We start from the raw sequence: 15,334 nt of genomic DNA on the forward strand, positions 1-15,334 counted from the left end.
TAATAATAAATGTTGACTCGCATTGGTTTTGACAGGTCGCATCAAACTTAAGCAACTGCATTGGCACACTCAAAATTTATTTAGCGTTTTTCTAGTGTTTGTTGTTATATTTTCAAATGGATTCCACCAAAAAGTTAAGCTTTGCCCATGATTTAGAGATACGGTTATGGTGTCAGTAATGCATATCATGGTCATATTTTAATAGTCACAATCATGTCTAAAGACTTATTAACTGCCCCAGAAACAAAAATTGTCAATTTCATCTTTGAAATGTATATGTATAGATTCATATGGTCAGTTTTAACATCTTTATGTACAAGCTGCAGTTTGACCATTTCTTTGCCGCACCACCACATTGCGCTACACTGCAATTTCAAAGTCACAATTGTTACCTTGTTCTGCCAGAGACCTTGGCCAAACGTGCGAATATGAAACAGAGTGTAAATATAGCTCTATAGCTCATGCCATTTCCTCCATTGACTCTTGTTAGAAAAACAATGGCATCCTATTATTCACTGAGCCATGACTGAACTGGAAGAAAAGACTTAGCTAACTGTAGGGACATTCTTAATGGCTACAGAAATGCCTTCAGTCAGAAGTAATGTTTTTTCTTTAATTTTAAGCACTTTTTTCATGATAAAAAAACTTTCTTGCTCTTTTCGCCCGTTACATATTATAAGTCATTTAAAGTGCACTGATATCTGACCTGCCGATATCCTATTTTTGGGCCTGATGTTGTTTGAACATGCAGAGTCACCGACGGGCATTGTTTTAAAAAATGTTCCGTAAACACAAGTGACCGTCAAAAAAGGTCAGGACTCTGAGAATAACTCCTGTGATATTTAGAAACACCTTGTTTTCCCCCGATAGCCTAACTACTGGCGATGCTGAGGTAATAAGAGGAGTCAGTTGGCATGGCAACGACGCCAGTGACCTCTCCAGCAGAGTATCTGCCTAAAGGCCTGTTATGCAATAGACCGAACTTAGAGTTAAGGGTTGTTCATATGTGTTGACTCATGTTTCATTTTACATGAACTCCATGAATGAAAAGTGATCAAACTCTTTACACTTTTAGCTTAATGTTATTAAGATTATGATAAACAGTTGTTTGAAGTTGTAAACTATTGATTACGTGGGTGTTTTTGTTTATTATTAGTCCATCAGACCCTACATTTGCCGATAAGTGGGCACGTGGTAAAAAAAATATAAGATAAAAGCATAAAATTGGTGTGTTGTGCGCTCAGACACAGCAGCTAAGGCAATCATGTATAAGAACTCTATTGCAAGTTAACATTCTAAATCATATTCAAGAAACAGAGTTAAAGTATTCAAAGCGTAGTCATTGCACAGAAATGGCATTTGAGATTCCTGATATTAGTGGATGGTTAATATACTGATGCACGCAAGTGGCATTTTCCTTTTGCAGTTTTTAAAAAAAATGTATACACTGTTGGGTTGATTCATCTCACACAACTCATCATTTGATAACCTCATCACATGTTTAGTGTGCAAAATGTGAATCTGAAGAGAAACAAGTGAACTTTAAAGTAAATGTAGTGAAGTTATAAGTGCATTTTGTCAAACAGAAAAAAAAAAAAAAAAAACTTGGCACAGCCTCACGAATGTCTGCGTAAATGATTGACGCCATTCTTCAGCGTGGGGACTAATAGTGTCGCTCGTATGTGCGCAGGTTATCGCCCATTCTTCAGGCAGGGGGCGGGAGAGAGATACTGTCGAGCGGACCAACAGCAGGCTCTTGGAAATGTGCTCTTCCCCTCGCCACCACTGCCGCTGCGTAATCAGGCAGGTCCAGGGCTGAGGCGCACCGAGCCACACAGCGCTCTGCGTGTTGATAAGGCTCCTTGGAAGAAGAGCACCGCAAACCACACCGTCCTGACCTGCCACGTTATTTCAGCCTGTGATCTGAACTATTGGGACGCATCACGGTTAAAGCAGGTTTAAAGAGACTTCTAGGAAAGGAGAAATCAAATGGATTCTTAATTTATTGTTTTTAAATTAAATTGGGACACGCGTGGAATAATTTAAACTTGATTTACCTTCTAAGTCCCCTGGATATTTCTTTTTTTGTTGTTTTTTTTGTTGTCTTTTTGTGAAGTTTGGACCTCTGTTGCTTGGAAATGTCGTTAAGTCTTTTTTTTATTTAGGTCAATTTGTTGTTATTCACTTGCACTTTAAGCCGAAAACGCACACTTCAGCGCAGCGAGGTGAACTTAAACTGAGTAGACTGACCATCACGGTGAAGAAAAAAAAGCTCCTGAGCCAAAACAAAACGTGGAGGTTTGTTATCACCCAGGATACTTTTTCTAAAGGGGACTTCAAAGTTTGGTGTAGCTGAAAGCGCACGAGCACTTTCTTCTTCTTCTCCTCCTCCTCCTCCTCCTTCTTCTCCTGCGGACATCTCTGCTGAGGGACAACAGTGTGAACGGACCCGTCTACACGCGCGCAGTTCCCGCAGGGCGAGCCGCTGTCCCCCCCCCCCGCGCGCGCAGTGCTGAGGAGAGGGGGTCTCTCGCGCTTCCATAAATGCCCGGTCCGTCGAAGAGGCTCGAGGCTGGGCAGCAAGATGAGCTCGTGGGTCCAGCTGCTGCTCGTGTTGCTGGCTGCGTGTCTGCGGTTTGGAGCAGCACAGGTGAGTTTAGCATCAAATCACGGACACTTTACTGTCAGAGAGCGATTCGTGGTCTTAAACTACACGAATATCACAAAACCCGAGGCTTCATTAAGTTTCACTGGGAATTGTACTGGAGCATTGATGACAATTAGGCTACAACAACAATTTCGGCTATCTTCTTACTACAGCCTACCAATCACATCCTTTCAAAAAAATAATGGCCACCTTTGAATGAATTAAATATATGGAAAAATGTACTTCATAGGCTAATTAATATAGGCTATTAATAGGCTGTACAATGTATAGTTATGTTTAAGGCTATAGCTCCTCTAGTTCTATTGCGTTTCATTCCCCTTTTGACCTCACTATGATCAAGAATCAAGGTTATGTTTTCATATAAAAGACAACAGAAGACAGAAACGATAATCGAACTATGTGATACTTTTAAAAACACTGGAATAGATGCACCTGCTCCAGTTTGCTCCCCATGACGCAAATCATTCTTTCCTTCATTACTTTGAGGTTGCGGGGGGGATCTTCCAGATCATAGCTGTTATTCCTCCCGTTGACTGGCGGTATGAATGGATGCCCAGGGGCAGACACATGCAGAGGTCGTCCTCTGTGGGTGATGTGTCAGGAAACGGAGGCTGCCACGATGCACTCCTTTACAGCTGGATGCTGCACGTGGTTAAGTGATGCATTCATGGATGTTCTTCCAGATGTTCGGTGCAGTCCTAACACAGTCAATGAAAACATCGAACAGTAACATCAAGAGACCACAGTTGCAGTGTACCTGCTTTTGTGTGTGTGTGTGTGTGTGGAATTTATCTCTGAGAGTTCAAATGTAGCCTCTTTGTTGTTCCTGCTGTCGTCACCTCCGGTTCACGGCTGCTCAGTGTCATATTACAATGCAAATCTTTCAATACAGTTTTCTTCAAAACATGTGAAAATGAACAGGCAGTGGTGAGATATGAATGCAGGATTAGCTTCATAAAGTCTGACCATCTGCTCAGGTCAAACAGGAAGGCCAAAGTTAACCAAGGGTCTCGTCTAGGTCAAGTGGGGCTTGACCCAAACAACAATGTTATGCTCATTGTGGAACAAATCTTATCCTCTTCTGCTGATATGAAATCTGATTTTGTCAGTCCTTCTTCCTCCAAACAGAGTTTCTTCTTTGTTTCTGACCCAGGCAGTTCAGGTCAGTCAATTGTAAAACTAAATGGGGTTAAAACACATCGTTAACAAGGGACATGTAGACTTAAACAAGTCAAAAGAAGAAGAAGTTAGTTACTAGTAATTTAACCTTGGAAAAATAAGAGAAAATAATGCAATGTCTCATTTATCTATAGTATGAAGCTCTTGAAGACAGATGACACATTAGACGTTTTATTCCTCCTTTCATCCACTAGACCCTCACAGTGCAGTGTCTGTGGAGTCTACCGTCACTATGGCTGCCTCACATAAAGGCCTCACATAAAGGCTGCGATGGGTGACCTTAAATTCCTGTCATCAAGCTGCCTTTTCATTTTATTGCTTCTGTAGGCACCACATGTAAAAGGAAACTCAAATTGTGCAGGCCAAGCGCTTCACAGGGAGAACGTTACAAAAGCTTTGAGGTATACAACCAGGAATTCCCCGTAGTTTAGGGCACGGCAGCGCGGAAATCATAGAGACTGCAGGTCGAATTATGTATCTGTTCAATAAACATTTAGTCATGAGTCTGCTTATATGAAGTGGTTAAAATGTATACAGCTTTAATATACTTGTGACCACCAAGGGGAATCTACACATTTAGATTTAGCTGACATAAAGTCCTAATTATCCTTAATTGCGTGAGGCACCTCTCCAAACCCAGAGGTATGCTTTAATAGTGCAATAAATTAAACTCACAATTATTCTCACATTGCGGTATTGCGCACGTGCAGGCATACTTTCAGGGAACACATGTGAAACCTCACACGTGTGCCGTGGCTGCTGCTGCTGCGGCAGCAAACCCCCGACCCCCTAATTATGTACGATTAGATGTTCCCTCTCCTCCCCGGCCCTCTGCAGCCGCTGCAGCTTGTACCTGGCATTCCTCAATGTGTCCAAAAGTTCTCCAGGGGATGGGAAGTTGCTTCAGGTGACAAGTGCTGGAGAGTGTCCACATTTGTGGTCTTGGAACCGTTGTAAAATAGCAGTAAAGTAGAACAGACACCATAAGTAAGCTGATGTGCAGAGTTTGTACGGAGTCATTTTGCGGGACGTTTTCTGTTCTCTTTACAGTAAATTAACAGAAGATCAGTTTTATAGTCTGGTCTAACTGCTGTCATTAGACAATGGCTTCATCTGCAGAGGCCCCATTATCTGAAACAAGACTAACTATAGTTGCAGCTCAATGTTGAGACAGAGTTTATTCAGAGTATTAGATAATAGGATCACTGATTTAAAAAAAAAACAAAAAAACAACCCGAATAATTAACATTTCCTTTTTATAGCCAGTTCATTTGCTATTTCAAGATAACTAAGAAGTTGCTGTAACTATTAAGACAATATTTGTATACCTCGTTAGAGGTCCCATGAAATTCACATAGAAACAGATGTTTTATTAGCGTGATGTATAAAATCTTAATCCCATTACTTGCACCTTAAACGTCATTGATGTGTTTACAAATTCAGTCTGTCCAGTTAGCATCTGTTTACATCTGTTTTGTTTACCCGAACTCAAGTGTTTATTTAATATTTCCTGCTTAGACACAAATCATCATGACAGCAGGCACCACTGTGAACAAAGGCGCACATCCTATAATTAACATCAGACACAATTAGCCGGGCAGGCAGGTTTTGCTCCATCGGCAAAAGGGAGGAAATCATCCTGATGGCTCCTTAGGGGCATCGGCTGCTCTGCAACTCAGATGCAAGTGTAATACAGCAGGCATTTCCCTGCCGTATTATTTGACTCTCTGTGTAGGCAGCTAACAATGGAGGAATGTCAGGAGCAGACAGTATGGAAATACATGAATACATGTTCCTGCATCGATGGCTGCTTCCGTCGGCAAAAACCTGTTTCCCGTTGGGATTCATTATATTCCTCTGAACCTGGGTGGAATCATTCACACGGTCATGGTTACTGGACTGAACACTTAAAAAAACAAGTTTATGTGTGTATAGTTTATTTCTAAATGCTGACGTCTGCTAGTTAACAGATTACATTCATTTTCACTGGTTCCATCTCAGAGTAAGTGAACCTCGTCCGCAGCCTTTAACTCAACGTCAGGAAGTGCCTCGGCCCGTGTCTGATCCTTGTCCATTTTAAACCATCCTTTATTCATCTATTATTCCCTCTTCTTCTTCTTCTTTTTTTAAGATGCACCTCCCTTCTCTCATCCTCTCTGTATCACTCCTTCCCCCACTTCCTGACTCCTTCCTTGCTCCTTTGACCCCTAAATGTTAGCAGATGAGAGGACACAACGCCAATAGTCATTCACCCTGCTCTTAGTGGCCATTGTGTGTCTGCTTTGGTTAACTCTCCCCCTCCTGAGCTGTCTTTTCCCCCATTAATGACTCGGAGGGGGTTAAACCCACACTCGATCTCATATAATCACAATGTAGAGTTGGTGCTTGGTTTTCGGCTTGATGGGAATATTTGGTGAAATGTGTCATGTTGTCAGAGAGAAAATGACGATAGTGTTCTTATTTTCTTTGTGATATTATAAACAAACTTCATGACAGAGAAAATGTGCTGAGAGTCCATTAGTTGTTTAATTAGAGAACAGCAGAAAGGGTAGTTGGGTAGAATTTGTGTGTGAAAAGACACTTTGTAAAGTCCTGTTTCAGAGTGTTTGCAGGTTCATATTTCCAATGTTCGGTGTGGGTGTTTGATCGAGTGATTTTGTTTACACTTTGAACGACATGCTTGTTGTAAAAGTTCTGCAGTTTTATTTCATTTCCTGAGGAACATAACTGCAGAATGGACGCGTGGGAAAATATCTGCTGTATCCTGCTCTGCTAAAAAAAAAGAAAAAAAAAAAGAAAGTGTAAATGTTTGTGTGTCATCTTCTATTCCTCTTTTCCCATAAACCTTTTCAAAGGTAGTCCAGAGTAACGTGTCTTATATCTCTGGTGTCTTTTATTCACTGATACATTGTAAACGTGTGTTTTTTTTCAGGGGGACGCTCTGCCTGCAGCCCTGGTGGAGCTGGTTAGAAACAGCCCCATCTCCTCCATAGAGGACCTTCAGCTGCTGCTGCTCACTGACTCCGTAGGTAAAGACCACAGCTTTCTACTATTACTATTGATACATAGACCGAAGCGCACTCAGCACAGATGGTGACGCACTGACCGTTCACATTTTCACATCAACCTTTGCAACTTCATAAACCTTAATATGTAGACAAACATCTTACACGTAACCAATTCAGTCTGCCCTAAAACATTTTTCCTCTCATACCTAAACTGTCATCTAGCTTGATAGAGAGCAATAATGGCGTTTCCCCCAATAATGCCGGTGAGATTCCTCTTTTTCTGTGTCTGTAGCTCTTCTTTTATTCTCTTACCTCATAAGAATAATATTTATATGCTGTTGTGGTCATGTGGTTATTCCAAAAATATAAACTATGGAGGCAACAATCTCATGACGATAAACAGAATTGCGTGAACGTCTGCACATAAAAGAATCCACATGACCAAAGAAGGAACTCCAACCAGGATTATATTGGTCTATAATTAGCTCATTTTAACGGATTATATATTGCTATGTGGATTGTACAACATTTGCTGTACTAAGATCCGTTCAAAAGGAACTGCAAGATGCTGTATAATTAAAAAAAACAAAAAAAAAAACTTTTTTCTTTCTAAATTAATGATAGTGTAGACATACAATATATGTTTCAGGTAAACAGCACAATAAAAAAAAGCCAGGTGATGCAGAGAAAATGTACTCTTATCGGCTCTTGGCTGATTTACGCGAACATGTTTCTGTTTCTTTAATGTTGTATTAAATTATTTCAGATTCTGTTGAAATGGTGTAACATTTGAAAAAGAGCATACAAACTCTGAGTATAATATGACAAAACAATAATAAGTGGCTACTTTTCCTCCCAAATTTGTGACAAGTAAACATATCGAGTAAATAAAGTCAAAACAGGACGCGTATGATTTCAGAAACATTTGTTAGTTAGGATTATTAGAGGATACAAACTGTTTCAACTTCAGTCTCGGTCTCTCTTTCTCTGTGTGTGACTCAAATGTGATATTAACTACCACTACATCCTCTTTCTTTCTATCTCCACTGTTACACACCTACATGCGAGGACTTGAGCTCATGTTTTATCTCTATACATGCAGAGGGCGCTAGAAGGCCTCAAAATACACACCACCACATGCCAAAAATAAACCGCTCATAATGCAGCTGGCATGTTTATTTAAATCAAATGTTGTATGTGTTTATTGTTTTGTCTCAGAGGAGGACGGGACCTCTGCAGCTAATGGAGGTCACAGACTACCAAGAAGCCTCGGTGAGCTCACTTGCCCTCTTCTTGTTTTATTTGTCTGGAGTATCATTTTGAGGACAGTCTTCTTTTTGCGCTCAAGACGTGACTGCATATCGTAAAATCTTCTTTGTGAGGATAAATATCTGTGTATTCATACTTATAAAAAGGTCAAGAGAGGTTTTAGTGCTTGCATGGAGGATTCCTGATTTTCCTCATGAATGTAGAAGTACTCCATCCTCATTAGCAGAAGACGGGAGGAGTCAGCCTTCCTGCGAGTTGATTAATGTGACAAGTAAGGTTTTAGTGACACGGTAAAATCCTTCCCATTAACCTTTTTTTTTTTTCATTATTATGACAAAGCAGATGTCTGAATTAGTAGACACCAATCTACAACAGGTTGGGTGCTGTGTTCCCTCTCTCATGAAGAGCTACTAATGGCCCTCCATTAATCTTTGTGTAAAATATGCTGAATATCTTGTGTCCTTGTATCTCAACCTCAGAAAAACAGAACCCCAGAACTGTACAGGGAACTTTTGTGAAGCAAAGTGGAATTAAATTCTCTCACGACTTTGTAGAACAAACTAAAACAATGCAATAATCAACCGAGTCTGATGAAACGGCATTCGTGCGTATGTACTCATTTGAAATGCATGAGTTTCATATTATCGTCCGCCCTGCTCTTTTCTGCTCTGCAGCCACTGAAAACAGGTCGTAGTGGATGCTAATGTAGGATAGTTGTAACTGAGCTGTGTATGTCATGTTGTATAAAGTAGTAAATTAAAGATTTAGCGACAAACGCTTGTATCGTATTATCACATAAATAGACGTGCAAACGAGCTGAGATGAACGAGCAAGCTTCATGGAATTGAAAGTAATTACGCCTCCGATATTCAGCAGGCGCTCCTTTCACAGCATCTTGGGAAGGCTTAGATTTCTGTAGCTAAACTTGAGCAGTCTTTTGTGTTTTAATCATTGTGCTTTACTCATTTGTTCAACACACACATCAGCACAAGGGGAGAGGAGTTTCTTAAGTCAATGGTTCGTCGGCTTAATAGACTGAAAGATTGTTTTTTAGAAACCTGTATGTTCTGAATTGTAATAGTGATGCGAATGCTAACTTCAGTACGACCTTTAATACTCATACTTAGTCATTTCTCATCCTTCAGATGCCCAGCCAGCCCAGCAGGCTCTGTGCAAAGTTCGTACAGAGGTGGTGGAGGTCACGCGGGCCATGTTGGACCGCAGCAACGCTAACTTCTTGCTGTGGCCACCTTGTGTCGAGGTGCAGCGCTGCTCTGGCTGCTGCAACACCAAAAGCTTGCAGTGTGTCCCCGTTGTCACGCACACCAGATATTTGCAGGTAAGCGACCACACGCACGGCAATATACTGTGCGTAAATACAGCACACAAATGTCTAAACGTGTGTGTCACAGTCGGAAATATTTCCCATGACTCCTATCCAGTGGTGGAAGAAGTATTCAGGTCCTTTACTGAAGTAAAAGTACCAACACAGCAATGTAAAAATACTCCATTACAAGTAAAAGTCCTGCATTAAAAATCTTATTTAAGTTAAAGTACATAGGTATTAGCAGCAAAACGGAGTTAAAGTATTAAAATAGAAGCACTGTTTTGGTCCCTCCAACTGATCTGGGATTATTAATAGTAAAACATCAGTTTGTCAGAAGCATGTTACTGTTGTAGCTGGAGCTAGTTGGAACTACTTTATATTCAGTTTCACAGCCAGGGACAGCAGATACATCTGAGGGGTTGTCCGATGATTACTGGGAGATGAAAGAAGAAAAAACAAAGTTCTGATTCACAAATCTGTTTTCTTATCTTTAAATTTTGGAGAGATTTTGGATCATTTGAACATTTTTGGAGAAGTTTAGAGGGCAAAATCACTGTTTGGTGGAGCTGTTAACAACTCATCTAAAATGTGACCCCGACCACACACTTTTTTGTAAGACAACAAAAGCCAAAAAGGTTGGGACCACTGGTTTAATCAGCATAAACAATATGCTGATTTTAAAAGCTTGTGATTTTCTCCATTGTGTCAAATGTCCATCTTGAAAGTAACAAACGCTGTCAGATAAATGTGGTGGAGTAGAAAGTACAAAAGTAGAAGCACCTCAAAATTGAACTGAAAAGCATGTATTAAGTTACTTTCGACCACTTCTCCCATCTTCTTCTCCAACTCTCCAGGTCATGAAGATTGAGTACGTCAACAAAAGACCCACTTACGCTAAAGCAGTGGTGTCAGTGGTGGATCATGTGGAGTGCAGATGTCAGCCTGCTCCACGTCCTCCGGCATCCAGGAGAAAATCCTCTCGCAGACAACACAACCACCTGCATCGAAACCAGACACTCAGCCACGGAAACACACAGGGACAGGTAGGTTTTATTTATTTTTTATTTATTTTTTTACACAGTACACTGCATGTCTTAAGCATGCACAAATATTGTGAGTCAAAATAATGGCAAAATTAAACTTAGTGTTGTTTTGTGTATCGAGAAACTGAAATCGGCAGATTCTATGACAACATTTATTTGAATGAGGACAATTGTTTATATCCTTAACTTCAGGGTTTTTCCACTAGTTCATTGCTTAATCATTTGTATTAAACTTGCTTACGCTGGCAAATAAAATACACGTTATAAGAAAACCTTATACTTGTACCTTATAATACTTTGTGTTATGATAAGGGTTTTCCTCTCTGTCAAACACACACTAAAATAATTACATGGTTATTAAGCCTTTATTGTTGTTTAATGTAGTATTAATGACTTTAACATGTAAATCCAAACCCATCTAAATACACTGAAAAATCTCACTGTGGACTAGTTTTTGTCAAACAAATGCAGCGTAGTGTGAAGCATACAGCATTTTTACTTACCTTTGTGCTTGTTGACCTGTGCACTGAATGCGTTTGTATTTGGAGGATTAACATTGGCTGATTGTAAATGGACAAAACTGACCAAGCAATTCAGCTGAACTGACTTTAGTTTCATTTTACTGTCAAGGTCAAGGTGCACTCCAAGGATGAGCTCCATCAGTGGGATGAGCTCAAACACAACCAGAGAACCCACCTGGAGGATCTCCTGGAGCAGCACTGGAGCCCCAGAGGAGACACCTTCACTCAGCCCGGAGAAAGGTACGGACTAGCCGGAGAGGACACGTCTCGGCCCGAAGACGCTATTCTCTTTTCTCCTCACTGGGCTCATAACTCCACCAGGCCTCATGGGACTAAATATCAAACTGAGGAACAGGAGAATGTGGAGAGGAAAGACGGAGGGGGCTCAGATGACAACAAAACTATTTCCACAGTGGATAATGTTGGTGTTGAGGTAAAGAACAAGGTGGTAGAAGATGGTGATGGGTTGTCCATCAACAGTACTGAGGGTAAAGTCAAAGAGGGAAACAAGGACACACAAACACAAAGCCCACTATGGCAAGAAGAAAAATCCAAATTTTCAAAAAGCCATACAAGTGGATTCTCTCCGGCTGGTGCTCAAAATTCTCAAGCCAAGTTCGGTCCTACTGAGGAATCCATTACTACGAGAGGTGGGAGCAGGTTTCGACCTACCAAGGAGCCAAACCCAGATCCCAGACGGAGAGACAACGAGACTCCAGAGGAGGAGAGGATATTACAGGTTGAGGAGGCAAAAATGGAGGAGGAGAGCAGAGAGCTTCTTCTTCTCCACAAGAGGTTGGACCAAGAGAAGGAGATACTGAGACAGCAGCAAATGAAACGAGAGGAGGAGGAAAGGCAGAAAGGAAAGGAGACCGACAGTCAACATCATCTGCATGGTAAACATCATCATCGTCTGCAAACAACAACACAGAAACCAGGTAACAGGCAGTACTTTAGTCGGAGATTTCTGGTCACTTTATTTCTTTCTTTGGTGTTTTTTAATTTTCTGTAACATGTCAATTCTACTTTTACAGAAACAACAACAGCTACAACCACCAGACGGAAGCCATCAGCTGCAGCAGGCCACCAGCTCCCAGCTCATCCAAACCAAACAAGAAGGAGGATGAGGAAGAATCGCAAACGGATCAGCAAGGCAGCTATGAGAGCGATGCTAATGTAGAACTAAGAGAAACACAGGTGAGTTTACAGAACATTCAGACATTCAAATTAAAATGAATGATTGTTTTATGGATGGAGAATTGTGGAAAACTTTACGTATTAAGTTTTAAACACTTCCTCCTGTATTTCCTCCTCAGGGACAAAAAGTAACCATGGTGCATTTTGTGGATCATCTAGAGGTGAAACCAAATGACTCCCTTCGTATAAGTATTTATTCATTTGTCAGTAACCTGCTCGTCCCGTAAGACCTCCTCAGTAACACTACTAACGACTGTCTGGTGAACCTGTAACTACGCCTGGATGGAGTATAAGGAGGAGTAAATGGAATATAAATAAAAGGTGGACCTTTTTCAAGAGAACACTTGCCTCTGCGACAGTTGATGGTATGAAGTAACAAGTGGCACCTGAAGACTGACAAGTTGTGTGCGAGCACGGTGCCTGTGGGGGACTGAAACTGCATCGCTGTAGAACTGTGGAAAATAGTGCAATTTCAAAACTCTACGTGGAACCTTGCTTTGATATCAGCAGAGTGAAACTGCACTTAAATGTTACAGAACTAAGTTTATATGGGGTTTAAAGTTTGTTGCTGAAAGCCTTGATTTTGTAACTATGAAGTACATTTGGAGGAAAAATTAACCAAAAAAAAAAAAAAATGGACATAACTCTTGTTGTTTTGTAAATCTTAGAGACAATCATCAATAGACTGCAACGACGACATAATTTCCATGCGTGATATCATTTATTAGCTCATTAAAACAACGGGTTTCTCTTTAACCGTATTTAATTACATTAAACTCATTGCAAACACTGGAATTACATTGATGTGGTAAAGAGAACTGAAACATCGTGTTGCACCATGGAGGTTTCTCTGCTTCAAAATCTCATCACCGGTGTGACAAAAAAAAAAAAAAAAAAAAAGACCTGTGACCTGACTACGTGCTATGTTCCTTATTTATTTATCTCTACCTTTACAGTGGATTAACGCACTCCACAAATACTGCAAACAAGATGTTGCTGAGAAACCGTGTGCACAACAGATACAGTCTGTAACGGTGGCTCGGTGGGTGTTTCAAATAGAAAGACAGACCTTCTGTGACCCGCGGGTATCATGCAGTGTTCAAATTCTATGTCTAAAAAGTGTGCACACGTGTGTTTGTTATGTAAGCGTGTGGCGTGGTGTGTGTTTGTGGCTTTGTGCCCACACCTACACTGGTGTCATATATCTCAACAGCATTTCTGTTTCTGTCTGTCATTTACCGTCTATCTTCCAATCAACAATCAAATTCCTTTAAAACTCCTAAACCTTTTTTTTTCTCTACACCCCTACTGTATTTGTTTTTGTTGTTGTCGTCGAGAACACATTGTTTTTTTTTGTTTTTTTTATTTCATTTAGGAGAAACTAAAAGCGTCCAAACAAGTAAATCAATAGTCACTTAAAAGGATTGCAAAAAGCCCAATTTTGCAAATGTAAATATTGTTTTTGTGTCCTTTATATTTCCACTAGTAACATGTAGAAACACACTGCTGATGCTGTTTTGTGTCCAATAATCAGCCAAACATTTTAAGTTATTGAGAAACATGACTTGTATGTTGTTTATCCCGACTTACAACTGTTACTTATTTTTGTTTGTTTTATGATAAGATATGGAGAGAAAAAGAGAATGTTTGTGATAACTTTGCCACATAATGCTATTTTCATACATATGGGTATAAGAAGTTAATGTGCTCAAATCTACTCTGTTTTGTGTTTTTATTCATTTTCACCAATTTCAGGGCAAAATACAACAATGAATATGATATGAGTGGAAGCAAGCGCACTGTCTACTGTGTTCGGTATCTTAATTTAGCATTTTAGCATGCTGACATTTCCCAATTTTTGAGGCTGGTGTGAATATGATTAGTTTTGCAGGTAATCGTACAGTTAGGTATTGGATAAACTCAGATGTTGACCTAATGATGGATGAAAAGTGAATGGATCATATGTGGCAATCAAGTGGTGAGGTGAGTGTGAGACTGTTAAACTGACATCGTCATCCACCCGTACGGTCAACATGGCCGGCCCGTGACAATGCATGTGAGATTTTAAGGCTGGAGACAAAAGTGTTGCAAATTAATCTCATTCAAAGATGCTTTGATTTTTTTTTTTTTTTAAGTCCACGGTTTGGCTGTTTAACCTACAGCACAGCATCTACACACAAAACAGCCTGCTCGGTGGATATGCCTGCTTGGCATGTTGTGTCTGCACAGCGCATCTTCAACTCTGCAGCGACATCAAGGCCGTGACAAGTGGGTGTGCGCAGGGTGTTGCAACAGTTGCTGGCAGATTGTTTCGATGATCTGCATGGAAATTAAATTAAAAAAGAAGTTTAAGTTATTTAACTTTTGTCGGTTATGTTGATACTGTAGAGACATATTTATCTCAGCAAGTAGTTAAGAGTGGATCTTAGGTTCCAAATCTTTAGTCCAGAAGGAAATGGCAGGCAAATTTCAGATTTCATTATGGAGCCACCAAAAAGAGCAAAATCGAGCAAATCAGAATCAACAACCGACTGCAGGACCAGCAGTGGTGAACTCTTTGCCATTAGGAGAGCAGGGAGCTGACATGAATCACTCTAGAACAGAGGAGGAGGCTAAGGCTAACAGGTCTGAATGCAACAAGGAGAGAATGACGACATCGTAAACAAGGCAAGAAAAGGTTATTTGTACAGTACATTTGATATACAACTGCATTTCAAGGTTGTTTACGTTCAACCCTCAGAGACCCTCGACTGACATTACCGTCTTTCAGATGCTGTAGCTGCTCAGTTTTAAAGCTGGAGTGAAGATACTGGTATCATGACACTAACAACCAGGTCATGATCACCTCTCGGGCAGGGGGCTAAATAACTTTACAGATAATGCTCCCCAGCTTTCCGTTCTTGTACACTACTTTTATGGACCACATTCTACAGGCACATTAGCCGATTAGTAACCGTTTGTTTAATGATTGGATTATCTCGCTTCTCCTGTGAATACTAACTATGTCCGTGGTTGATGCTCTTATCATCAAGATATTTTGTAAATCTGTCTTTTAGTCCAGCCAGTGCACAGCTGCTGCTATTGTCTATTGTTTGTGTGTTTACATTGTGATGCTTTCCATC

The 15,334-nt window shown here is 40.5% G+C and overlaps 1 protein-coding gene across 1 annotated transcript; it reads left to right on the forward strand.

The window, feature by feature from the left end:
• The first annotated feature begins 1,799 nt into the window (after positions 1-1,799).
• pdgfbb (platelet-derived growth factor beta polypeptide b) lies at positions 1,800-13,929 on the forward strand. Its single transcript, XM_069149645.1, has 8 exons — positions 1,800-2,650; positions 6,780-6,876; positions 8,074-8,127; positions 9,270-9,463; positions 10,306-10,494; positions 11,125-11,953; positions 12,050-12,212; positions 12,332-13,929. Exons 1-7 carry the CDS (start codon positions 2,585-2,587, stop codon positions 12,193-12,195), a joined length of 1,575 nt encoding a protein of 524 aa, XP_069005746.1. The 5' UTR covers positions 1,800-2,584; the 3' UTR covers positions 12,196-12,212; positions 12,332-13,929.
• The last annotated feature ends 1,405 nt before the right edge of the window (positions 13,930-15,334 follow it).

This window comes from Embiotoca jacksoni, unplaced genomic scaffold (assembly GCF_022577435.1).
Source record: "Embiotoca jacksoni isolate LCO1_2020_lvr unplaced genomic scaffold, fEmbJac1.0.p SCAF_15, whole genome shotgun sequence".
In the NCBI taxonomy this organism is placed as follows: Eukaryota; Metazoa; Chordata; class Actinopteri; family Embiotocidae; genus Embiotoca; species Embiotoca jacksoni.